Raw genomic sequence first — 25,521 nt, forward strand, 5'->3', positions numbered from 1 at the left:
TTGAAGAAGGATGAGTGAGGGTGGAATGAGTGTGTTTGTATACACAAAATATAGGATCATATGATAGTTGTTATTGTTATTGTTATTGTTATTGGGTAAAGAGGAGTGATGCACCGAATATCACTTTGATGATGGAAAGTATAACTGTGATACGAAACCGAATGAGAAGGGATAGCCGCTGATGTGTTGAATGGTGTATATTATATGTTACGCCGGCTATGGATGAAGAAAGCAAGGTGGTACGTTGAGACCTGGTATCGCGGGGATAATGATCTGAACAAGAGTCTGAAGTTGTGTGATAAGTAAAGAGGTTGATAGGTCGATGATAAGGGGTATAGTCGCTTCATTCTACTAACATTGATAAGATATGAAGATCAGGTTATCGATCGAAATGGCTTCTTAGTTGAATCGATCGATCATCCCAAATATCTTGATATTGCTAAGCGACCCATGGCGAGCCGAACCATGTTGAGCTGACTCCTCTCATCCCTTTACCTGATCATCCTCCTAACCTAAGTACGAGGGGTCTTACCATCCACCTTGTTCTCTCGCATTATTTCTAGTCTGACTCCTCAATTGTCTTTGGTTATCTGCAGATACACCAAGTTGTTCCTCGGGCATGACTCGTCTCTTTTGTTGCATCGCTTGTTGTTGAGCAGCCAAATGAGCTTCATCTTGTTGTTGTTGCTGTTGAACTTTGGAAGGTTGAACGGACCAGTCGAACACGTAATCGTATTGGAAACCTTCTCTGACGAACAAGTCTCTGAACAATTTTCGGAGGTAAGAGTAATCTGGTTTATCATCGAATCGGAGGCTTCGACAGTAATTGAGGTAAATGGCGAATTCGTTAGGGAATCCTCGACAGAGTACTTCGGTAGGAGTGGTCATCTCTGGTGAAAGAAAACGAAAAGATCAGCTTAGTGTCTCCGACTATAGCTTAGGAATGTCTTTACTCACTCTTCTCCATGATTCGGTCGTACTTTTGCTTCTTGGTAGCGGCCTTGAGACCTTGCCAAGGAAGTTGACCTCGGAGGAAGTACTAAATACATAATCAGTTGGCAGCCTTGTTTTGAAGTGATTACAGCAACTTACCATAAGCACATAACCTAACGATTCCAAATCATCTCTTCTAGATTGCTCGACACCCAAGTGAGTGTTGATAGAGGTGTATCGGGCAGTACCAGTCAAGTTCTTGTTCTCCCTGTAAGGAATGTGGAGGTGGGTTTTGGGGTCTCGGTATTTCTTAGCTAGACCAAAATCAATCACGTTGACTTGGTTACCTCGTTTACCAATGCCCATCAAGAAGTTGTCAGGTTTGATATCTCTGTGAATGAAGTTTCGTGAATGGATGTATTCGACTCGGGAGATGAGTTGATCGGCGAGGAGGAGGACGGTCTTGAGGGAGAATTTTCGGTTACAGAAGTTGAACAAATCTTCGAGGGATGGACCACTATAACGTACATGTTAGCGTTGTGGATGATGATGTGATAATGATAGAAGAACTCACAGTAAGTCCAACACCATCGCGTTGTAATCACACTCGGTACCGTACCATCTTACGAAAGGTACACCGACACCACCAGCAAGAGTCTTGTAGACTTTGGATTCATACTCGAGTTGAGGGTGTTTCGCTTTGACGGATTCAAGCTTGATGGCGACCTCCTCTCCGGAAACGATATTGACACCAAGGTAGATATCACCTGAATGAACGAGTCGGTGCGTGTTATAGATATAAACAAGAATGGCTATGCAGACTCACCGAAAGAACCACTACCGATCTTCTTTCCAATCCTGTACTTCCCGCCGACTCTAAGATCCATAGAAGTCATCCTATTTTGTGGAGGGGGTGCACCGTATGCCATTTCAGGTTCAGGTTTTGGTTTTGGTTTTGGATAAGGGTTTTGTTCGGCGCGACGTGAGGTACGTGCGGGGTTTTGTGAAGTTTGACGTGGGATTTTGTCGTTTTTCGTAGGTGGTGTAGATGTTTGCGAGTTATTTTCGATGTTTTGATCAATAGCGTCGAGGATAGATGAGAGACGATTGATCAAATCCCAGAAGGATGAAGTAAAATTTTGCACGTTGTGGGACGACAGGTTGGATGAGTCGATTATATACGATTGTGGTGGGGAAATCGGAATGAGAAATCGGGAAGAGGCGATGCAATCGATTCGAAAGGATGATCCGGGTGGAGGTCGAATTGGATATGTATGACGAGTTGAAGGTGAAGAACAAAGGTTGGTACGATGTCGTATGGTGATGAGTGTACGATATAGTGAATGTGAATGGAAGAAAGGGGGAAAAGATAAAACTGTCAGCGATACAATCCTTTTTTATAAGTAACGACACAACACAACCATGCCATTCCCGTTATACCGACGCTTGGTGCATGCAAAGTCATCGACTCAAGGCGACTTCTCGCATACATGCGTGAGAAGCATGTCAAGCACGTCAAGTACGCCATGGCCGAACGACACGGGTTAGAAAGGGATTGAGAGGGAAATGATGGATATGTACACACACGACAAGGTGGCTTCTTTCGGCTATGTCTGACCAGGGCAGAAAAAGAAGAGAGGAGTAATATGACTAACCTGGATATGTATTCTCCTCTGTATGAAATTTAAAGGTAAGGTTGAACTGAAAATGCTCCTTCCTCGATATGTCTCTCTTAGTTGAAATCCGAGATCAATCTACTATAAAGCTTGAAGAACGCGTGTCTCTCTCTCAGTTGAACTGATAATCTATTTTGATTTTAATGCAAGTATTGAACAAGAGGTAAGGGCGCGACAAAGGAGTTTGACCAGGTCGATTTGGGATATTGGTATTGGTATCGGGTAAAAGCGTATATATATGTCGAGGTTGAGTGATTGATCAGTCGAGGAAAAGAAAGAATGGAGAGTGTTGGTATGATGGAGTCAAGAGATGAGAAAGGTGAAGTGTCGGTGAAGGGATGTAAGTTGATGTATTTGTAAAAGAAAGGAAGCAAGGAAAGAAGGGAGAGTCAGCGGTTTGTCTTGGGTATAACGTGTTTCTTTAGTTCAACCACTAGTCATAGGGTTGGACGATCAAAGTTCCTTGGAATAGGCAAATCCTTTCTTTGTCTCTATTGTTATATAACTTTTCTTTATGATAGAGGGATTGATGATGGATGTACTCACCTGAGATAAGACGTGAGAGGGATGTATATGAGTGAGAGTAAGGAATGATAGTGATTGAAAGACGAGTGATGGATGATTGATGATGAAGGACTGACTGTTGGAAATGCTACGCCCCCTCTGTCGTTGCATCGTGCATCGTGGTGAGTGACTTGGTCAGACCACCTTGCACCGTAGGGTATATCCCCGTGAATCGCCGCAAGTGGCAATTGGAACACACGCGTCGATGATGCACCCAGCACTGGCATTTCTTACTTCCTCCACATCAACGTCCTCGTTGAGATAGGATAGATTACTGTAACTGTCCTACATCCATCATTTCGTCAATCATCACTCATACATATTCATACAACAAGCACTTCACAATGGTGAGCTACGATCTCGATGCTTAGCTGTACGCATCTATACAGGGAAACTCGCTGACATGCACTTCCTTGACAGTCTCTTCGTCTCGTCCCTCCCACCGCTCAATCATCCTCCGAGGCTCATGTAGTTTCGTCCCAAGTGAGTTGGTCCTTCTACCATAAGCTTTGCACGACTCAACTCACCAACTATCATACCATCCATAGTCAACTTCCCATCCTATCTCAGGGACTCACGATACATTCCGACATGGACTCAAATCAGCAGCTCAAGGCGTAACAGCAGGGAATGTCCATCCTTTGCAAACTAGATTGGAGAAGGTGAGTCAGCTTTCACAAAGTACTAGCCTTTCTGCCAGTCGTAGGCATTTCAGTGTTATGTGAAAGGGAATGAACCTGATGGCTAAATTACGCTCAATGTAGTGGCAACAAACTCAAAATCAATTAGAACAGAATATGCAAAGAAACACATTCGGTCTTGCTGTCCCTCTCAGAAAAGCAATGGAGATGAAAATAGTTTCAGAGGTGAGTTGGGCTCTGATTTGCGTTGAGCCTTACAAATCTCAAGGAGCCACGCATACACACTATTCATTCCTATTTGATTACTTCAATTTACCATGTTTCCGCTATATATGCTAAGTCTCTCAAAACCCATTTGTAGAACCTTCACAACCCCCTTCTCGAAAACTCAACCACCACCGGTGTCCCACTCGGAGGCTCTTCCAACCTCGCTTTGGAAGTTCTGATAGGTCAAGATGAGACGCTCGATGCAGGTGATTTCATGGGCGGTTCCAATTCGTTGAACGAGGTTTTGGACGTTAACGGCGTGATGGAGAGAAGTAGAGGTATATAAGTGATAGCCCTTCTTGGGTTTGTGTATGTATATTGATAATTATTCATCAGAGAATCATCATACTGCTAAGTGATTTTGAGATGTGATCGAAAATACTGATACCAGATATGAATTCGGGGTAAAAAGATTCATGTTGTATTGTAGTATTGTCATATAGACAGACATATAAGATTAAATAGGTGAAGATAGGTAGAAATAAAATAAGATATATACACATAGATAATAAAGATCGAAAAGTCCGAAAGAAGAGGAAGTATATTTCACAGAAATATATACACAAGAATGTTCAAACGATAAAAGATAAAAGATCGAAAATAAATTCAGACCATATCAACCAATCCCTTCCTTCCGCCTCGCGTAATAGAATCTTATTCCTTCAAATGACAGATCTACTTTCTATAAGTACAGCATGCGATAACGTATGGTGCGCAGGAGAGAGTGACCAATGCGAATGCCACCCATGTCAAGTCTACAGAAGCAACATCAAAAAATATCAGTTATAGTCAATACCTCTAGGTAGACTGTATCACAACATAGCAGACTGCTCACTCACACAAGGAAGGTCCAGCATAAACATTGATACCTAAAGAAGCACCACTCCTTACTTTAACGGTATTTACGAAATTGTCTTTGGCGATTACAGCTGTCCAAAGTGCCGCACCGCTATTTATCCCAAAGAAAACCCACCTTAGTCAATATATTGTTCATTTTGAGAGGAAAAAAGTACGAGTGATCACTCACATCATCAGTAAGAATGCACCGACACCTGAACAGATAGCAGCAGCCAAGAATGAGATTCGAAGTTTGATAATACCGAAGATCAAAGCTAATGCAGCGAGAACTGATCCGATCTATACGTATAGCAAAAATCAAAGTCAGTCACAGCTCACTATATAAAACGTGTAATCCTCAAGAATCTGATTATCGGAAAGGAAATGATAGTATCCTTTTTCCTCTTTGACATGATCGATTTGCAATGAACATGGCACTCACAAAGATAAGTGCACTTCCACCTCTGGTCATCGCATGATTATAACCATCTTGTCCAAACGTAGGTTCAGGATCAATGTTCTTAATGACATTTCTCGTCTCAGTGGTGAATTTATCTGGGGTATCAGCCAAGATTTGACTGAGTGGTTCAGCAGGGTAGGCGAATGTCGAGGAATTGCAGATTCCAGATCCGTCTTTTTGGTATGCACAAGCGTCTAGCAAGATACATTAGCCCACCGTCTATCTTCCATCAAAAAGAATATACGATAAAGAGTGAGAGACTAAAACTGTATGAAGATGGATTCTGTGTCTCGAGTAAAGACAAGAACTACTCACTGTAAATACCATATCTGTAGTATTGTCTCAAACCTTTACCAGAACCCAACGCATCATTCTTTGAATCGTACAATCCAGAAGCAGATTTGTTGTTCGCTCCTTGATATCCATTTCCGTAGCTGAGCGAGATATACCGATAAAGCGAAGAGAGAATCGTGGAGTGGACAATGGTTTTTATCAGTATTTTGCCTATCTAGCGGTGATACACCTTTAACTCACGCTGCAACGTTGACTTCCATGAAATGAATCCCATTAACCAAAGCTCCCGATCCTACTTGACCTATATGCGCGAATATCAACAAGATGATAGCCACGGCGGAGAGGATGGTAGCTCCTGCTATACAGTGTTCACCTCGCATCGTTTATGGTTTTTTTTCCGTTTGCTACTTTGATTTGATTGAAAGGTATACGATGGAATCGCGTGTCTACTTCTATTTCTACTTTTGTCTGAAGATGGTCGATGACACGATACTTGTAAAGGGGAAAGGCGAGAGCAAGTGAGGGTGATGAGTCAGTGAATGTGGTGTGTGTGTATACTGTATGTTCTGTTGAAGATTAAGAAGCAAGCTATAAGTCGATGTATAACATGAGGTTTGAGCTTTGAGATCAATTTTCACACTCTTCTCTTTCACTCAACACGAACAAAGATTACTCTAAACAGAGCCAAGCACAAACCGAGACACGCCAATTTGGACCCTGAACATCTCCCGTTTATTCCTTGCAGTAATCACTCACTTCATCCACCGATTAGTACCTGATTCGCACTCCCTTCGCTCAACTTACCCTATACCAGATTCAGTCAACTCAACCCGTATAGTGCTGCAATTGACTGACAAGCATTGACTGACAAGATCTTGCTCTGATGCTCTGAAGTTCTGATGCAAAAACCCGTTCTTTCGTCCATTCATATTGTTTGCACTGTATGCATACCACACAACCCCTCTACAACACCTCAGCAACCACTCCTTCAGGTAACCTAGCCTGACCCCAGAACCTAGGTGTCTTATCCACCTGGGATTTACCTCTTGGTGTCCTCGCTAATGCTCCTCTGGCCAATCCTAACCCAGTAGTATGTGTTGATACACCTGATAGTCTCTCTCCGGCATGTAACAATCGACCAGATTTGGGGACGTTCATACTACATCATTGGCAATTGGAAATATCAGCCCAACTCAGCACATATAAGACCACGAACAACAAAAGATCATGGATTGATTGATTGGGCAGCTGTACACGTAGACAGGTACTCACCCTGGTTTTCTAAATGCGGGGGCATCGGGAGATACTTTCGGTGATCGTACTCCTCCATAGGCAGCTTCTTCAGCTTGGATGTAGTCCTATAACGTCATGGCATATTGTCAATTGGAGCTCTCAGTCAATTCACTTCGTTATACCATCTTCCGCGGTCGGGGTATAAGAACGAGGAAAAACATGTATCAGACGATGCTCTTCCTCCTCTTCTTCCTTTCCCATTTTATACCCAGATCTCACAGACCTGTAATACCAATAATATCCAGAGCCCTTCCCAGGAAAACACCTTCGTCCCGTCTGACACAACTGAGCAAGCCAATCCGAACGATCCATCACTCACTGCAAATTCCTTAGCTTTCAACTTGAATTCCCTCTTCTCATCTTCACTCTTATACTTCAACACTTTCTCAACTTTCAATCTCGTCTTCTCCCCAAGTCCTTCCCAACCTTCATCAATCTCATCTAATTTCCCTCCCTTCCTTTCTAAGAGGTCCAAAGACGATTTACCCACTTCTCTAGCTAACATCTCAAACTGCAGATCTCTCGGTCCATCGACGAGCGTGACGATGGCATGAGGGGCATTGTCACCCTGTCGTCGACCGAATTTATGTATTCGGGTGTAACCTCCTGGACGATCGGCGTATCGTAGGGATAGTTCGTCGAACAATTTGGGTAAGAGTGATTTGGGGGCGATGAATTGTTCGGGATCGGTGGATAGGGTTGATGAAGAGGCAATTGGAGAAGGGGAAGGGGAGTTATGTGGGGGCTATTGGAAAGGAACCAATCGTCAATGACAATGGTCTGTATGATTGAGATTTGTATTTCGAATTAAGAAGGTAGAGTATATGACAAATGAGGAAAGCTTACCATCAGATATGCCATGGCTTTACTTCTAGAAGGGTTGGTACCTTTCTTTCCTAATGTGATGATCTAGACGAGGGAAATACATCCATTAGCTTCTAAAATCGTTCAAATAACCAATCCAGATTCTCTATATGAAGCATACCTCGATAGCGATAGGAGAGTTATCATATCGCATCTAAGTATGTATGACTCACCTTCTCAGCCATCCTGGCAGCTTCCTTGGCTTTAGGCAAAGTCGTCTTGATAGTTTCATGATGTAGCAAGGCAGATACGAGGTTTCTGCGATATGATACAATTTTAGCTCCACTTGCACCATCCCAAGTGGTCCGCTAGTAGCTTTCCTGACACAGCGAGATCGTAACAGGTGATGTCCAACTTCGTGTTCACTCGTGCATACTTGAAGGTTATAAACTCACCTCAATAGGGCTATCCTATGAGCAGGCATCCTGCCCAATTTACGTTGATTTATACCGTGTTTCATTGTGTTACGATTCCTTTGACACTTTTTTTTCCGATCCCAGCAGAAAGAAGGTGGTTTCTATTGCAGTAGCGATGTTCGAGCTAAGATTGATCTGTCTTGTGAATCATGTATAACGCTTGGATATAAAGGTGAAATTGCTGTTAAATCGGAAAAGTCAGAAATATCAAAGATATAATTCATCTCTCCCCCTCTACGTAAAAAGGGTGCCACGCAGGATGGTATGATCGGTGATAACGGGATTACCCGACCTCCATCATCTCACTTGCTCTCATTTACCATGATTCACATATTGCATAGTGCATAGTGCATTCCTCGATATATTGGAATTCGATCCAATTATCATCGACAGATATAACACGAGACTATCAATATATTATCCTACACACACACACTTCCCCAAATACCAACTCAAGTATCATCCAACATGTACAGAACCATCCCCCTCCTCCGATCCGCCCTTCCCTCCCTCCGACCCACACTCCGAGCTACCGCCGTCTCAGCTATCAAACCTCAAAAGGTGGTATTCCAATATAGAAGTTATGCTGCCGCCGCTGGATTAAGTAAAGATGATATCACTTCGAGGGTGTTGGACGTATTGAAGAGTTTCGAAAAAGTTGATTCCACCAAGGTACGTTGCTTTGAGTTGAAGGTGGAATAGATGGACGCTGATTGGTTTGAGCTTTTGTTGTAATTTCCTTACTATCGAACCGACTTGAATCCTCGTATTGAACGATAAATAAACTATCAATATCAATGTCCTTTTCACTACAACAATCTGCTTGTACACACATCGCTCGTTATCATGCTATGTCATCCCGTCGCTATCAATATCATATCATCGAAATCAAAACAACCTACTTATCTTTTGACAAATCCCATTTCACCCAACTTGAACAAATCACATCATCGAATTTTACTATAACAGCTCACACCAGGAGCTTCATTCACTTCTGATCTCGGACTTGACTCCCTCGATGCCGTAGAGGTAGTCATGGCCATCGAAGAAGAATTCGCCATTGAGATTCCCGATGCTGAGGCCGATGAAATCACTACCGTTCAAAAAGGTGAGTCAGTGTTGCTGAGTGAATAGATTTTGTTTGCATTTATGCAGAAGGTCATGAGGGCATAAACAGGAGTAGATTGATATCGGGATGGAATCATGATAATACCTCTGTTTCGATCATGAGATCAATCTCGAGGAACAGCTGGATGATCATGCTAGAACGCTTTATGATATGGGGCACATAGGACGTTTGGTGGTGGATCTAGTAGAACGGGAAAAAGAGGGACCTCTGGTCGAATGTTTGAGGGTATACGCTGATATCCATTCCATTCATCTATAGCTATCGATTACGTATCTCACGTGAGTGACTTTATCCAGAAATGACATTTGATTCATCCATTCAAGATGATGATTTACTAACCTGATTCAATCGATTATACCGATATAGTCCCCAGAAGGTCAGTCTTACATTCAGACATATTTCTGTGCAGTGATACAGAATGACTGATCTCTGAATGTTATATAGCCCACTAAATCATTCCAATAATATAACGTTCCGTATAGTTCTGGTTCTGGTTTCACGAGGGAAGGGAAGGAATGGCAAGAAGAGTAGGATAAGAGGGTAGTGGTATCATACACAGCAGATTTCACTTTCATGCAATAACTTCTCAGTTAAGCTAACTCGTCACCGGCAAGAACGATAGAACGAGACAGCGAGAAAACGGAAGAAAATCAACATACAGTGATTGACACAAATCTAATCCCACGGTAGAACGATACCAAAATCAACTCTCATACAGTTCATCTGTCATATCACTCGTGCATTGTGCATAGTCATCGTCATTGTCATTGTACTTACAAACACAACACGTATAAACATGGGTGATTGTGCATCAAGAAATATCTACATTTGATAACGTCAATGTCTACAAAATCAAGATGAATCACTACATCTGGGTAATATCGGAGAGAACGGATGAAAGCGTACTCATAGAGGATAATTACGCTTTCCCATACGGAACAAACTCTTCTACCCATACATACCCTTTCATACCCTTTTTCCTCTTCTTCTTAATTTCTTCACTCCCATCTCCATTACCATGTCCGTTCCCGTTGGGTGTATCCAGATCATCCACATCCATACCCGTACCATTGGCAGTATACCCCGAATCAGTCGACGAATGAGTCATACCTGCACTTCTTGACATCTCAACCGATGATCCTTCTTCCGAGTTCTCTTCTTGTCCTTGGACGCTTCCATCTTCTACGACGGGCTGTTGATTTTCCGGTTGTTGTTGTTTGACGTCTAGGGCCAATTGTCTAGCTGATCTTCTTTCACCAGGTATGATAGGTCTTCCTTTATCGTCCAACCCTTGGAATTCAGGTGATATATGACGACGTTTTCTCGAAGGTCCAGAATCGGAATCAAACTGATCACATGTGAATGTACAATCACATCAAAATCAACACTGTGATCAACACATCAAGAACGGATGTATCGCTCACATCTGAATGATCATCATAGACATAATCAACTTTCTTGCTCTGTCTCCTTGTTCTAGTCGATCTCATCTCTGCTTGTTGTTGCATTTCAAGTGCTTGAGCAATCTTCCTTCGAGCTCTTTGAATTCGCTACAATAATCATCATACAGAAAGGCATCAACACATATGACCAAAAGATGTACACGATAGCCGACTCACCGACTCCTCCTTCTCAACACTCTCTATCCTCTCTTTCAACTTCTCCACCAAATCACCTTCGTTCTTCTTCGCCTGAGCCGACTTCTTACTCTCCAAAGCAGCTTTACTTCCCTTCGCTGCCGAACCTTTACCAGCGGGAGTTTCCGGAACGCTCTTACTGAAACTTTCCATTTCCTCAATCAGACGTTCGTAAGATTCTCGATCGGTCGTTATAGATGACAGTTGACATGGTCTCTTATACGGATTACCAGATTTATATAATCGCCATGAATCTGATCCAATATCAGCTCACACTCCAAGAGGTAACAAGTCAAAATTTGGACAATTCCACTGACCATCAAAGGACCATATTCTCGCTCTGTCCCTTGTCAACCCCAATTCCTTGACTATGATCGAATCTCTTCCTTCATTTTCGATCTGTGGCTTTTTGCCTCTACTGTCGTTGGCCTTTGCGGGGAATTCTCGATGTATGATATTCCTTATCGATTCTGAATGAGTCACTATCAATCTCCCATGTCAGCTTTCGGTCCTTCATCTGAGCCAACTCGGAAAGATGACCATGAACTTACATTGCCAATCTACCAACTGTCTCAACAACTTGGCTCTTTCCCACCAATCCATTTCGAACAACCCACCGCCCTTCTGTTCAACTTGGCTAATGGGGTTTTTACTCGCACGGGCATTGGAAGGTTCACCGTAATATCTTAATCTACCTAAATCCGATCTGTGTGGATCGGAAGTACAGCATGATCCTCTATCCTCTTCATTTATTGGCCATCCTCTATCCCATACGGTCCATTCGGATGTGTTGGTCAGTTGGTCGTTGATGTAATTCGATATTTGTTGTTGTATGTTCTCGGGTCTACAAAGAGCACAGACTTCACTCAGCTTCTGTCCCATACATTGCACTTCTACTGTTGAATTGATTGAATTTAGTGTAGGTTGGTAAAGGATGTTGAAAAGGGACATGATCTACCGCCACTAAAATGGATTTTGACTCTTTGGATATGGTTACTATCAACAATTTGACCAAGCCAACGCTACCCTGACCATGCGTGTCGGTCCAACACAGTTGACTGGATATCCCATCATAACAAGACCAAAAACTTACGTCAGGTTCTTATTACCATATTTGAGATTTTTGAGATTGGTCAGAAAACATATCAAGATACTTTCGAATATATCATCTGGTCTATTCGCTACTGGTTCCTTGAGACATCCCTCGAAGCTACGATTATCGAAAATCCCCATCAGTCAATCAGTAGAGTACGAGGTGCCACACGGCGATGATCGGAATTTTAGGAATAGATCCTTTCGTATCATGTCGTTTTCAGCGAGTTGAGACGTACTCTTGTAAAGATTCTAATTTCGGTATATGATTTCTCAAATTGAACTTGATGATGAATGACCATACATAGGCTATCTGCCAGCTATGACACAGCATATATAAATCAGTACAATACATGTGTGGCACTCTTGCTATTTACCCATGTCATGATGTGGAGAGAAAGAAATTACGCGCGGACCACCCCTCACACACCGCAAGTCGGCGACCATCAACGATTGGGTGACACTCACTCATCTTCCAACCTTGAAGGTTTGACCTCAATAACCTGATGCTTCTTCACATCCTCTTCGTACCTCGCTTTGGAATCTCTGATACGTTGTTCTTCTTTATTCAATGGCGGGTTATACTCATCATTCGTCGTGTTATAAGCATGGGTAGGTTCGATTTCTATTTCTTCTACTGATTCGCTCCTCGTTTTGGAACGTCCATTCAGGGAGGGAGTATTGGAAGTCGATCCCGGTTTGATGATGATCTTGGACATTTGTGGGATATAGCTCTGTGATCAGAGCTTCACCTATTCTGTCAAGCTCGAATGCAAGAAATAACAGTGTTAGATAAAGTATTTACAGTGATAATGAAGGAAATGAACGAAAGCGAAGAAGTGATTGGAAGAAAAGAGAAAGAGATGATTGATACTTTGCGCATTTTATATACCCAGTCACCCAACTACGCGCATCTCAATTCGAACGAACATGAATTTATTGATTTTACCCCACACGACCTACCACGTGTTTATATCACTTACCCCGCATCTCCCTTTTACCCGAGCTAAGCTACGGATGATGCACTCATAGATGCAAGCAAGATTTCAAGCCTTCCTCATTCTCATCTGTCAATAGGTCATTCCCCATGCCATGCTACTACGCTCGATAACGTTCATAGCCCCAAAGAGGGGCATCGGGATCAGAGGGGTACATGATTTTATCAGGGGACCCACACCAGGTGGTAGGTCGTATCTCTCTGTCGTCGATACATCATATAGCTTACATCGTTGATTTACTGATTCATGTAGGTACGTATAAAGTACCACTGAACAATCCCAAGATCATAGGTGTATATTCATCAAGAGGAAGTAGAGAGTATGTCAATACCTTTAGCTGTCTGTACCCATCTAATCCAAATGGTGTACAAGCTGATCAAGTGGATCACAATCTAGGTATCAAGAAGATGCTGCCGTAGTGGGATCTTTACAATTGCCTTCATCTGAACTCCAGACTACTCTGAGAAAGCTAAAGACTCCTGTTGAGTGGGAACCTGCCAGCGCTGGATCAGAATTCTTGGCTGGACAGGTAGCTGCTTTTGGGATATTTGACGGGTGAGTGACAATTTATCTGAATCACTTTTTGAGTCGAAGTGTGATGTGATCATCCTCGAACATGGACATACACTGTCGAGTGGCTGTTCGCATCCATATGGATGCATCTATCTTCATTCGTAAGCATATATGCTGATCTTTTATGGCCGCACAGACACGGAGGTAAAGAAGTATCGACCTATCTCAAAGAAAACCTATTCCAGCAGATCGAATCCGTCACTTCATCCGATATCCCAGATCTAGTAGAATGGACCAAAGAGAGACACGCGGGGTATTTCAAACGATGGAGGGGCGGGGCATTATCGCGTTGGACAAGGTTCGCTTCGAACGGTCAGAAACCCGCTGAAGGCGATTCGATGACTCTGGAAGAAAGGTTGACCACGGCATTTCTAAGTGTGAGTCAGCTCAGCAGAAAGAAATCCAAACACACGAGCTGACTTGGCAATTCGGTACTGATAGGCAGATAAAGTAGTATTGGAAGATATAGAAAAAAGCAAGAGATGTGGATCCACCGCATCGGTTGTCTTGCTTCACTCGCTGGATGAACCTGCTCAACCATATTGGGCAGCTAAGAAGTTGAGTCTGACAGTAGCGCATTGTGGGTGAGTCAGTGAATCGATATCCTCGACTATCTTATCACTCTTCGTCCGTTCTCATTATCTGTGTTACGCCTTCATTGCCATCATTACTAATTTTGCCCTTTGTTCGCTCTAGGGATACTCGTGCACTGCTATGCCATCAACCGACCGGTCAAGTGATCCCTCTCACCGAAAAGCACCATGCGGAATCCCGAGTGGAAGCCAGCAGGCTGAGAAGGATGGGAGCCGAGTTATTGGTTTCGGACAGTTTCGGAGAGAGTAGATGGATGGGTGTAGTGGAGAATACCCGAGGGTGAGTTTCGACTATTTGATTGGAGATGTCAGCTCATACGTTTGATATAGCTTTGGCGATGGTGAATGGAAACCTTCAGGAGTAACTGTCGAGCCAGAGGTTACCACTAGAGTAATAGATGGTGAGTTGGGTATATTCCGTAATCGATTGCTTCTTCAAGCATGAGCATCATGGTAGAAATTAGCTGACAAATAGATCATATATATATTAGGCCACGAACACTCTTACCTGATCTTACTCACCGACGGTTTAACATCCCTTCTCTCAGATCAGGAACTGGTGGACCTTATCAGACACTCATTCGACCCTACGCGAGCAGCAAAGACAATCGTCCATTTCGCTGAAGATCTGGGAGCGTCGGATAACTGTACAGCCGTCGTGGTACCTCTACATGGATGGGGTCATGTAGGTGGAGAAGATACAACGAAAGAGAGGAGGGAGTGGAGGAGAAGGAGGTTTGGAGAGATGAACACTAGGATGCAGAGGATGTGATACTGTACTCTTATAATCGCAATTATAGAAGAAGAAGAGGTTCATTATATATACATCACTACTAGCATACATTTACACGGTTTACGGTATTCGATAGGATCATATAATATCGTAAATAAGATCATGTACAGTACAATGAACAATGCACTATCATACTTGGGATAACAAAATTCGTTATTGGTGAATTTGTCCATTTTCTACTTCAGCCCATGGAGGATCATCCTCTACCTCTACATCCCCCATAACTTGATCTTCACCCGGCTGTACAGTATTAACAGGTTGTATCTCATCTGTTTGAGCCGAACTTCCTACGTTGTTTCCTTGTAACGGGCTATTCTGTACATTCTCTTCCATCTGTACATCACCGGGGACACCAACCTCTCGTGATTTATCCTTTTCTTCTTCTTGCTGATCATTATCAATCAAAGCTATCTTTCCATCTTTATCCACACCCCAGATTTTACCTTTCTTCCTATTTTGACTAGCTTGACTTCTCGATGAATAACCTGAAATCACTTGCGACAAGTCGGTTTTGCTCAGTAGGATATTCTCGCCGTGAGTTGAGGGTGGTAAACCCAAAGATTTCAAGACGTTCGGTCCAAGTTCGACTACATCACATTAACAATAGCTAAGATTCAGCATCCTGTCATAATGATCGGATAGTCTACACGCTACGATAGAATTGGATATGAAGAGGAGCAAGTGAGACATAGATGGTCGAGCCTCACTCACCTTTCTGAGAAGTTTTCATGGCTTTCACATCGAAATTCTCCAAATCTTCAGGTTTATCAATGACGAATTTTGGTCTGACTTGGCCAGTACCTTTCGATCTACCCTTTTTGAAGTTATTCTTGGGAGGTCCACTGATGGTAAGTGCATCCAAGGGTGAGTCGGAAGAAAGGTTGAAAGAGCTTGAAGAAGGTCCAGGCCCAGGTTCAGCTTGAGTTGTTTGTTCATCTTGAGGTTGGGCTTGAGACTGAGAACGAGGTTCGAGTGTTATAGCTCGGAATGTTAGTCGGTGGTTCGTTGAATATAATGGTGGATGAGTAGGTTCATGGGGATTATCAGAGTCTATTGAGTAATCATCAGCATTAAGCATCATATCATCATGCGTTGTTATCTCAGCTCGAAGCTAAAGCTCACGTCGTATTAAGCCTAATACCACTTCATCTCCTATCAACGGTGTATTCTGACCTTGAAATATCTGATTGCCCAACTTCAGAAATGGCAGAGGTGTATCTAGACCCTATATCATATATACATCAGCTTTTCCAATTGAGAACGATGACAGATCATTGGCCATGTGCTGAGAGGTAGTTTTACTTACAACAAGTTGATATTGATTCTCATTCTGTAAAGCCTTGGCATCCAGTGTCGTACCCAAATCCATCGTAACGTATATCTCCTGTCGCGATATGTTAGCATTCTCGTTACGCCAAAAACCATGATGTCCAAGCTATGCGTTTAGTCGGCCGAGAGAAACATGAACAGAAAGTTCGATACGCACCTCTTCTTCCTCTTCGTATTCATCCTCATCAAGCTCATCGAAATTATCCACATGTGTCCATCCTTCGCCCAACAACGTCTGCCCTTCAGCTAAGAATCTTAAAGCGTCTTCTGACGATTCCAGCATATCGAATAGGATGTCACTCTCACTTTATTCGCTATAAGTTATGGCTATGCTATGACTGGCATAATACTAATCACCTTGAAGGTATACCCATGATTTGATGTCAACAAGGATTCTTCGGTCAGTCGGCGATCTCCGCTGGTCATCTTGAAAGCTTCAAGACTTTTCACCGAAAACATCATCTTCAGCTCATCTTAAAGCTTTACTTATCAATAACAAATCTGTTGAACAGCAAGATCAAGAGCAGGTATCTCGACGAGATCATCGCGGACGTGTAAAATTATGATAGAACATACAGTATGAGAGGTGCAGGCTTACCGAGGTGAGTCAGGAGACGATTCTAGGGAGCTTCTGCTCTTCTTTGCTGACATATTTACAACTTCAGGCTGGTGACCAGTCGGTCACTCCCTCGTATATCGAACCTGCGTGCTTTCGGCATTAAGAGACCTAAGTCACCTCATCTCCTGTGTCCTCCTTCCGCCGGCGGGACCACTTTGCCTGGAAAAAGATATGCTCACATTGCTTCTCCTCTGGGAGCAACGGTCCCTGCTAGGAAAGCTCTTGAAACAGCAATCCTAACAAACACCTATTCAAACGTCGGACCATTACTCGACGATAAGTCTATATCCCTCGGAACGCTTCTCGATCACTACGATCTCACCTCTCCCATTCCTTCAGATCACCTCTTACCTCTCCTCAAACACCAATCCCGTCCTTCCGACATCATCACTCTCATGCCTTCGATAATAGCCTATGTCGAAGAAACAGAAATACCTATAGACTATATTGTTGATCTGGTTCAACAATTGTTGATACACCTGGGTCGACATCAGATGTTTGCATTACTCCCTTCGGTGGTTCAGCTGTTCTTACAGAGAATGGAAGTGGAAATAGATGTGACCGTTCAATTGGATGTGTATGTTCTACAAGCGAAATATAAAGGATTCATCCAACACCTCCGATATTTCACTACTCTTGGACCATCCAGAGCTACTCAACCTCTCCCTTTACCTGTCAGAGACCAAGTATCTCGTATAGTCGCTCACTTGCTCAAGATCCTTTCTGAATTACCATCATCATCTAAAGTAGACTCACAACCACAACTATCGCCTTCGTTTCTCAAATACATCTTCAGACGTCGATTCCTAACTCCAGAACTACGGAGAATGTTAGTGGGATATTCATTTTCCAGGAAGATCGAACTGACAAGATTCCAATGGCAACAATGTACCCTATCGGCTATGGAGGAAGGAGATGATAAGGCCGCTAGGAAATACAGGATAAGGTGGAAATTGGCTATAGATAAGGCTGAAGCTGCAGCCGCATCTGCCGGTTGGGAGGATGGGAAAGAAGAGGAATTTGATGAGGACGAACTATTAGAAAAAGCACAGATCGTCAATGAAGAACCGATCAAAAGTACCATCGAGATGTGTACCCCTACGACCTCGGTGTCGGAGAGGGATAAACAAATTTCCAAGATTATTAGTGAAATGGTACTCTCACAATATAGTAAATCACTGGATAAGATCTTACCTACGATGGCACCTTACATCAACCCACGATCGTTGTCCGACTTGGATGCTCTTCTGAAGAAATCGATCGGACCTGGATTGAAAAACAATTTAAGAGGTACCAAATTCCGACCTGCTCGGTATGATGCTCATTCATTACTTCGCTACGCCTGGTCGATCTTATTAGACAGATGCTCGAAGGATAAAAGCGTTACGGCGGAAGCTTTACTTGAGATGGCGGAGACTCTCCCTGGAGATGCCGTGGTGGGACATACCCTCACTCCGATAATGTACGGTCTAATCAAGCGCGGAGAACCATTGAAAGCGTGGGAAATATGGAGGGATCTGATAGAAAGGGAGCAATCTGCTCCATCGGTTGCCAAGGGCTTGTTTGTGGATAGGATCACACTAGCAGTAGCCACCGAGGCTTGTCACGCAGCTTTAAACATCGAAACTGCTATCGTCCTAGTCGACACCTGGGCTAAGAGACCTACAGCAATCACAAAGAGAAAGGAGAATAGCTGGGCAGGATCTATCCCGTTAGATGCTCAGAATATCAATATCCTCTTGAACCTCTGTCGACTTGATGGGAAACCCTCTCTGGCATTCAGATTATGGTCCGCTGCCTTACCTCGGTATGGAGTTTACCTAGATGATATTTCCCTGAACCTTCTACTGGATATAGCGAGGTATAGCGAAGATGATCTGGAAGACGAAGTTGCTTTATCGCATCAAGAGGAAAAGGAATTATTTCGTCGAAGGCTTCGAGCGATAGCGCAGGAATTCCAATTCCGAAGGAAGAGGAGGGAATCGAATGATAATGACCAAGAAGAGGGTGATGGATGGTCGAGTACAGAAGATGAGCATAATCGGATGTACAACGATGAGACTTGGGCGAATAGCTCGACGAGTATCTTACTTGATAATCCGAATACTGCTTGGAGGTATAGGCTTGACAAAGGTGGTTTGGAAGCACCTTGGAAGAAGGCTAGAAGGATATTCCGTCAGGTAGTCTTGGGAAATTGGCCACATTTGAGGGATGTGCAATCCCCACTGGAATTAGCTCATCAAGGTGCTTTCGGAACGATCTTATCGTTTTTCAGCTCATCCGATGCATCAGAACCCAAGCAAGAACAGGCAGATAGAGAGATACTCATTCCTTCACCGAATGCACGATTCACCCATATCATACCTACATCCAATACTTTTCGATCGTATATCGCCTTACTGGGGTACTACAATAGACATGCCGAGATACCGATAGTATTAGCTTGGATGAAATCCTTGGATATCAGACCGACATGGTCAACAATGTGTCTGGCGTTATTGCATATCTGTGAATCTGAGGGACCGAGAAGATGGATTAAAGGGTTCGGCGAAGATGGGAAGGGTTTGCGTTTGGTGAGGGATGAGGAGATTATGAGGAAATGGTTGCAGGATTGGCTAGAAGGGGAGAATTCAAAGACGAAAGGCAATACGAATATGTCCTATAATGTCGTACCCACTGAACAGGATGTGGCGAATAGTAGAAGATGGTTAGCGGAAAGAAGACAGAGATTGACTGCATGATCGGGTTTTTATTGTGTACAAACGTGTCTTGCTTGCAAATGTTTTTCTCACTTGCTAGAAATGATGATCAATCAGATGACATATGCATTGGATGTATTGGTATTGGTACAACAACTAGTAAATTCTGTTTCTTGGCTATGTAAATTCAACGCGCGATATCATAGATCAATTCCCATTGGACCAACCTTCTGCCCAACTGCCTCTTCTCTCCGACCAATGAGGTGACGATATTGCTAAAGCTCCATTAGATCCACTGGCAGCTACCAGTCTCTGTCCCAGTTCATCCGCCAGATCATTATTGTTATTATTGTTTTGTTGTTGTTTTCCCGATCCAGATCCAGAAACCATCTTTCGTAATCTGGCGAAAGTTCCCATACCTAAACTACCTCTTCTTGGGAAACCTTCACTCAATCCAGGTAAGATACCATTCTCTACCACGCTAAAGCTTGAATTCCTATTACTGTGGGCATACATCTCACCTGCTCCTTGAGTAGGAACAGATAACCTTCCACCTTGACCGCCGGGCATGAGTGGGAAAGCAGAATCAACAGATTCAAATCTTGATCTACCTTTGAATACTGGCTCTGAGGTGTTATCGAATTCTTGGATATGAGATCGAGAAGTTACTTGTTCGATCTTGTATTTTGATCCAATTGAAGTTTGAGGTGAGGAATTTGATTCTGATTGGAATGTAGAAGAGACGTTATGAGATGAAGATGTTCCTCTACCAGTCATGTAATTGCTAGAAGTGGACAAGTTCCGCTGAACGATCGCAGTAGGACTGAACGAACTTGAATTTCTGGACATTCCAGTTGCCGAGGCTGGTCCAGAAGACACCGTTTCAGAAGTGGTCGATGCTAGTGCTATATCCGCAGCGGCGGCTAGAGTATCTACAAAATCGACTTCTGCCCAATGTCCAGTGGTGAATGATCCTCGAGATGGCCCGGCACTATTCGACTGTTCACCCATCGATCCCCTACTATCAGTTCCGGTCGATCCAGTGTCGCCAGGTGACCTGTCAGATCCCGAGTTCCCTCCTCCAGCGTTGGTAGGTCTTACAACGATATTCAGACCTAAACCTGTCGTACGTGCCGGAGAACTCTTGTATCGAAGGAGACGAGGACGAGAGGCAGGGGGTAGAGAGGTGATGGGAGATCCGTGAGGACTGGTCTCTTCGGGAGCTGTAAATGGCTGATGGGTGGGATGCTGTTGGAAAGTCGCTTGACTTGCCTGAGGTGGTGTACGTCGTTGGACGGGACGAGGTGTCATGGCGCTTATGGATTGACGAAGGGCAGTCGGAGCGCTGGGTCGTCTACTGTCAGTGACTGATCGACGACCTCCACGGCTCGTAGGCGAGGGCGTAGCAGTGGAAGTGGTAGGGGGAGCATCGGACATTCTACGTAGTTCTGCTCCTGGTCCTGTAGGGGAATAATGATAATCTGACGAAGTGGCCATAGGAGCGTAGATGGAAACAGGTGTAACACCAGGTTGTCGAGGTGCGAAAGGATCGTGGAATGATGTGAATGGATTTCGATAAGATGAAGAGGATGTGGGTTGCTCGGATGGAGTGACCAACGACGTCGTCGAAGTAGATGCGTTGGTACTGGTCTCTGTACCCAGACTGGGTGTTTCCATCTCGGCACTATAAGAATAATTAGCACAGTCCCAGAGAGTCATGTGGAAGATGACTCACTCATCAGGATCATCCCCATCCCTCGAGACCCATGCCCAATCACCACCTCTCTGAATACCCAACTCTCCATCTTTCTCTTTCAACGCCTGTAGCTCTCTAAGGGTCAAGACAGGCAAGGAGTTGGAACGGGTCATAGCGACAGTGGCGGAGAGTAACCTCGCACGGGTCTTTGGTGGCGAATCCGCTTCATGATCTTCATCCCTTTCCCTCTCTCTGGCATCTACACCAACTTCATCTCGAGACACGAACGTCTGGTTTCTCTCCATTTCATGTGTACTGGGATCTCTTGAAGAAGCACCTTCCGAGGAGCCTTCAGAGAAAATGGTAGTCATCGGTGCGCTGGCGAGTGGAGAGGGATTGACAACGGGATGAGCGAGGGAATGTCTAGATCGTGGAGGGAATCGATTGGCCGTTGGTAATGGTGATTCTCGGCCCATGGATGGTGCAGGATTTAGAGGAGCTCTTGGTCCGGCAGTTGGCAACTCTTTAGCTAATTGTACAGGGGTGTTATGACTCGAGCTTGTAGCACTGTCTCTCCTCGGCCAACCGCTCGACTGACTAGTCCCACTTCCCAGCCTAGCAGGAGCAGTAGGTAAAGCATGTCCCATACTGGATGATCCTCTAGACATACCTAGACCTCCTGTTCCATTCAGCGCTCCAGCCGGTAACGGTCCCCCAAACGGTGTGAGCAGGAGCATCTGATGGGCTGATAATCTTCTACTGGGCGGTTGGATCTCGTGTAAAAGGGGCGAAGGCCTTCTCGGTCTGCCGGAGACAGACAAGCGATGTTGAGCGGTTGACGTCATACTTGTACTAGCTAATGGTAAACCACCGATGGAAGATGAGGTAGGTGACATAGAGGGAGCCATGGCGGTCATACCGATATTGATATTCTCTTTAGCGGGCGAACGGGTTTTACTACTGCTACTAGGGAAAGTATATCCTTTTGATGGTCCAAGTTGCTCGTTCATATGGTATTCTTCTATTGATCTGAGCGGCGACGATGGACGTCGTGAGGATGATGAAGCGTTTGGGATAGATGTAGAAGAAGATGGGTCGATAGGAAATGACCGAGGTGAATTCAGTGTATATTCAGCTAAGGTGGCGTATAATGGTTGATGGTGGTGATGGTTGGAGGAAGAAGTGGGTTTTCTATTGGTCCAAATTTATAAAGTTAACATTGTGTTTAGGATGACGGGATGCTGGCGCAAGCAGAGAGTGCGTATCGCCAAGGAAAAACATGAAGGGAGCAAGAGTGGGATTAAGAGAGTCGGCAATTTGCATTGGTACAAGGTGATTTGACACATGTGATAGCATATTCCAACGATTCAGTTGGAATTATGATTTGGGACTTGGAATTTGGATTCGGTGCCTCGATGGAAAAACCCGGCACGGACGGAAAGGATGGATTGGGTCGGCAAGGGGAGGGGATAAACTCACGGTGATGGGTGATCGAAATTTGGTTCTTGCTCACGATCACCCGTGTCCACGTCCATCACGCTCACTTGACGGAACATCGTGTGATACCTTTGTGCTTCGGCCAATGTCGTGTATGTTGGCTACGAGGTATTCAGAGGGTTCCGTTCTCTATTGTAGATAGTCTTTATGTATATGACCGTGGCGATGATTCTGAGAGGTATGTGATGGGATTGTTTTGTTGAAAAAGCTTCCGAAAGGGGAGTTCTTCGAGCGGCGAGGAATTAAGCTAAACTATTTTGAGTAAACCTGCAACTACGCCTACGCCTCTCAGAGATAAGTGTATCCACCCGGACCGACAGATAAGGTAAGTTTAAAGACTCGTTGAGCCGTACTAGTATTCCCCAAATAATTGCTTAAATTCGAGACCTGCCTGGGATCACACTTTACTTGAATTGAATTATATTTGGAGCTAAATTGGGTACTAGCGCGATTGAGTTGGATGGTTGTTGCCTCGTGTTTCGCGAATCGTCCAAAAAACAAAACGAACGGCCGAGAGGTTGAATAAATGGATGTGGATCAACTTCTGGTTGACAGTAAGGTTGAAGAGGGTGATACGTGTGTCGAATGAATTGATGGATATCTCATGATCTTCTCTGGCTCCTTTTGTATGTCTTCTTGACCGAACCGATTCGAATGCAAAGACAGTTGCTCGGGCGAACTTCTACTTGATGTCTTATGTCGGTTTATAACACGCGTAGTTGATTGGTAACGTATTGTACGTATAAATGAAAAGATTGTCGGTCAAATATAGATTATCTAGCAAAGTGGTTGTTGTTATATACGATCTCGAATGCTCATAAAGTGGAGAGATACTCCGGAATCTTATGGGAATGGAATCGGGAAGGTTAAAACGCCAAATACCCATTCCAGAGCGAGTACTGTACTCGTACCGTATGTGTATATTGTGATGACTCATAGTGTTTTTCCATTAACCTTCCATGCAGTCAAAAGCAAGAACCCCGGGAACCAGGATATCCAAATAGACCGTTATATTTTGTACTCAAGAAGTTTGATGATATTTAACGTAATGGATTGGTTCAGATCTCTACAATAAGGTTATATACCTGAACTTTACTCCATTTTCGCAATAACGAATAACGCGGTTTGTATGGAGAACGTTCATTCCACGAGGGGTTCCGGTACTTGCGGAATCGAATATCTTACCAACGCTCTCAGTGGAATCTAGAATCGATCGGTTTTGTCTCAAAGATGTATCAAAATTACATATCAAATGATATATCTAGTGGTCATGACATCGAACACTGGTCATAAGTCTGCATCTATAGCCGTCGTACCTCGTCGATCCAGAGGATGTCTCAAACCATAACACATCATTTGCAAACAATCTGCCGAACAACTTCTACTGTTTGTAGAAGGTAGGTTTCCGAGGTTGACGCGAAAAAAGACCCTTAATTCGATTCGATCATTTCACGGAATGGCGTTTTTTTTTTTTGTTTCTTCCTTTCCACTTGAAGCCGGAAACCCCAGGAATCGGCCAACAGGAATGATTTTATATAAGAGCACTGATTCAGTAGGTTGTCACTGCGCTCGCTTCCATCTGTTTTGTTGTAATCCTGATAAGGTGAGGGGTCGGATCGGACTGGACTGGACTCATCGAAAGTCGATCTACATCACGTACAGGCGATGTGAAGCAATGAGATGCGAGAAAGTCCGTTTATCGCGGGACGATTATGCAGAATGTCAAATGAGCATGCTGTAAATGTCGTTATCATTCCAAAGAGCTCAAACAAACTCAAACGCGTCGGTACCTCCAAACTGTAATACGCAGACGTTGGGTTTGGTCTTTTCAACAGGAAGCGAGCGCTTCTTGTGCGCTGCGAGATCTACGGAGTGACAAACCCCTTTGGTAAAAGGTACAAACATCACTCTGCTTTTCTCTCTGCTCATGTCATGTATGGTAGACCCAACGCGTCTAGCCATAGACAACACCTCGCTTAACAATCACTCATATCAATAGATCATCGCACAGTGGGTGATTGACGTGATGGCAGTTCCGTCCCATTTACCCTCTGGGAGTACCTCGAGGATACTCCGCTTTACGTTACTGATCTGATAAGTTAACCTTACCCCCCTCTTCTCCTCTTCTTCTCCTCATCCCCTCCAATTTCGTCCCGTTTACCTCCTTCATAACTACCAGGCTGTCAAGCGGGACCATAACTGAGGTGATAGGCACGAATACATCCCCGGTTTTGTCTCACAAAAGATCGACAGGAACACCTGATGTATGTCTCGATAGGCACCTCGCAGCCGAAAGGTACAGGTACGGTACGACCAGTTTTTTCCAAAAATCAGCATGCGTAGGTTCGCTCCGTATTTACACCCAATGGAGGATGGGTTTCAAATCGGTATGAGTAAAACTGAAGTCTGTGAATTGTAGACCGTGCGATATCTGGGTGTTGGGTTTTAAACCGAAATTTCTCAGCCAAAGGAGTCGTTGTGCGAATACAACGTTAGAAGCTTCTGTTTTCCAGTTTAAATTTGGCTGAAAACTCTGTCGGCTTTGAAAGTGATGTTCCTTGAGCCTTATTCCGCGTACAATTGTGAGACTTTCATCATGAGCTGATTTTAGAAAGCAGCTG

At 43.9% G+C, this 25,521-nt stretch overlaps 10 protein-coding genes across 10 annotated transcripts; 4 read left to right on the forward strand and 6 right to left on the reverse strand.

Annotated features, from left to right (window-relative positions):
• Positions 1–528: 528 nt before the first annotated feature.
• Positions 529–1,862, reverse strand: V865_003134 (casein kinase I; the record flags this gene model as incomplete). The annotated part of the gene is made up of 5 exons (XM_066226933.1): positions 529–890; positions 958–1,039; positions 1,093–1,450; positions 1,508–1,700; positions 1,760–1,862. 5 exons carry the CDS (start codon positions 1,860–1,862, stop codon positions 529–531), a joined length of 1,098 nt encoding a protein of 365 aa, XP_066083030.1.
• Positions 1,863–3,517: 1,655 nt separating this feature from the next.
• On the forward strand, positions 3,518–4,367 carry V865_003135 (uncharacterized protein; the record flags this gene model as incomplete). The annotated part of the gene is made up of 5 exons (XM_066226934.1): positions 3,518–3,520; positions 3,594–3,656; positions 3,722–3,835; positions 3,938–4,039; positions 4,176–4,367. 5 exons carry the CDS (start codon positions 3,518–3,520, stop codon positions 4,365–4,367), a joined length of 474 nt encoding a protein of 157 aa, XP_066083031.1.
• Positions 4,368–4,756: 389 nt separating this feature from the next.
• On the reverse strand, positions 4,757–6,052 carry V865_003136 (uncharacterized protein; the record flags this gene model as incomplete). Its single annotated transcript, XM_066226935.1, has 6 exons — positions 4,757–4,836; positions 4,921–5,030; positions 5,109–5,218; positions 5,361–5,572; positions 5,694–5,812; positions 5,913–6,052. The coding sequence occupies 6 exons, from the start codon at positions 6,050–6,052 to the stop codon at positions 4,757–4,759; spliced, it is 771 nt and encodes a 256-aa protein (XP_066083032.1).
• A 583-nt stretch (positions 6,053–6,635) lies between these two features.
• V865_003137 (ribosomal protein L17) lies at positions 6,636–8,289 on the reverse strand (the record flags this gene model as incomplete). The annotated part of the gene is made up of 6 exons (XM_066226936.1): positions 6,636–6,831; positions 6,945–7,030; positions 7,285–7,710; positions 7,812–7,874; positions 8,003–8,087; positions 8,225–8,289. The coding sequence occupies 6 exons, from the start codon at positions 8,287–8,289 to the stop codon at positions 6,636–6,638; spliced, it is 921 nt and encodes a 306-aa protein (XP_066083033.1).
• Positions 8,290–8,713: 424 nt separating this feature from the next.
• On the forward strand, positions 8,714–9,839 carry V865_003138 (acyl carrier protein; the record flags this gene model as incomplete). The annotated part of the gene is made up of 4 exons (XM_066226937.1): positions 8,714–8,917; positions 9,215–9,353; positions 9,633–9,652; positions 9,819–9,839. 4 exons carry the CDS (start codon positions 8,714–8,716, stop codon positions 9,837–9,839), a joined length of 384 nt encoding a protein of 127 aa, XP_066083034.1.
• Positions 9,840–10,293: 454 nt separating this feature from the next.
• On the reverse strand, positions 10,294–12,822 carry V865_003139 (uncharacterized protein; the record flags this gene model as incomplete). The annotated part of the gene is made up of 8 exons (XM_066226938.1): positions 10,294–10,722; positions 10,799–10,924; positions 10,994–11,265; positions 11,329–11,493; positions 11,563–11,855; positions 12,105–12,221; positions 12,343–12,423; positions 12,572–12,822. 8 exons carry the CDS (start codon positions 12,820–12,822, stop codon positions 10,294–10,296), a joined length of 1,734 nt encoding a protein of 577 aa, XP_066083035.1.
• Positions 12,823–13,195: 373 nt separating this feature from the next.
• V865_003140 (uncharacterized protein) lies at positions 13,196–15,039 on the forward strand (the record flags this gene model as incomplete). The annotated part of the gene is made up of 8 exons (XM_066226939.1): positions 13,196–13,286; positions 13,354–13,420; positions 13,498–13,656; positions 13,811–14,051; positions 14,116–14,258; positions 14,371–14,547; positions 14,598–14,668; positions 14,759–15,039. 8 exons carry the CDS (start codon positions 13,196–13,198, stop codon positions 15,037–15,039), a joined length of 1,230 nt encoding a protein of 409 aa, XP_066083036.1.
• A 174-nt stretch (positions 15,040–15,213) lies between these two features.
• On the reverse strand, positions 15,214–16,672 carry V865_003141 (uncharacterized protein; the record flags this gene model as incomplete). Its single annotated transcript, XM_066226940.1, has 5 exons — positions 15,214–15,647; positions 15,772–16,110; positions 16,183–16,285; positions 16,367–16,444; positions 16,547–16,672. The coding sequence occupies 5 exons, from the start codon at positions 16,670–16,672 to the stop codon at positions 15,214–15,216; spliced, it is 1,080 nt and encodes a 359-aa protein (XP_066083037.1).
• Positions 16,673–16,968: 296 nt separating this feature from the next.
• V865_003142 (uncharacterized protein) lies at positions 16,969–19,749 on the forward strand (the record flags this gene model as incomplete). The annotated part of the gene is made up of 2 exons (XM_066226941.1): positions 16,969–16,991; positions 17,055–19,749. The coding sequence occupies 2 exons, from the start codon at positions 16,969–16,971 to the stop codon at positions 19,747–19,749; spliced, it is 2,718 nt and encodes a 905-aa protein (XP_066083038.1).
• Positions 19,750–19,914: 165 nt separating this feature from the next.
• Positions 19,915–22,959, reverse strand: V865_003143 (uncharacterized protein; the record flags this gene model as incomplete). Its single annotated transcript, XM_066226942.1, has 3 exons — positions 19,915–21,391; positions 21,443–22,594; positions 22,883–22,959. The coding sequence occupies 3 exons, from the start codon at positions 22,957–22,959 to the stop codon at positions 19,915–19,917; spliced, it is 2,706 nt and encodes a 901-aa protein (XP_066083039.1).
• Positions 22,960–25,521: the final 2,562 nt, after the last annotated feature.

This window comes from Kwoniella europaea, chromosome 1, assembly GCF_036810445.1.
Source record: "Kwoniella europaea PYCC6329 chromosome 1, complete sequence".
NCBI lineage: Eukaryota > Fungi > Basidiomycota > Tremellomycetes > Tremellales > Cryptococcaceae > Kwoniella > Kwoniella europaea.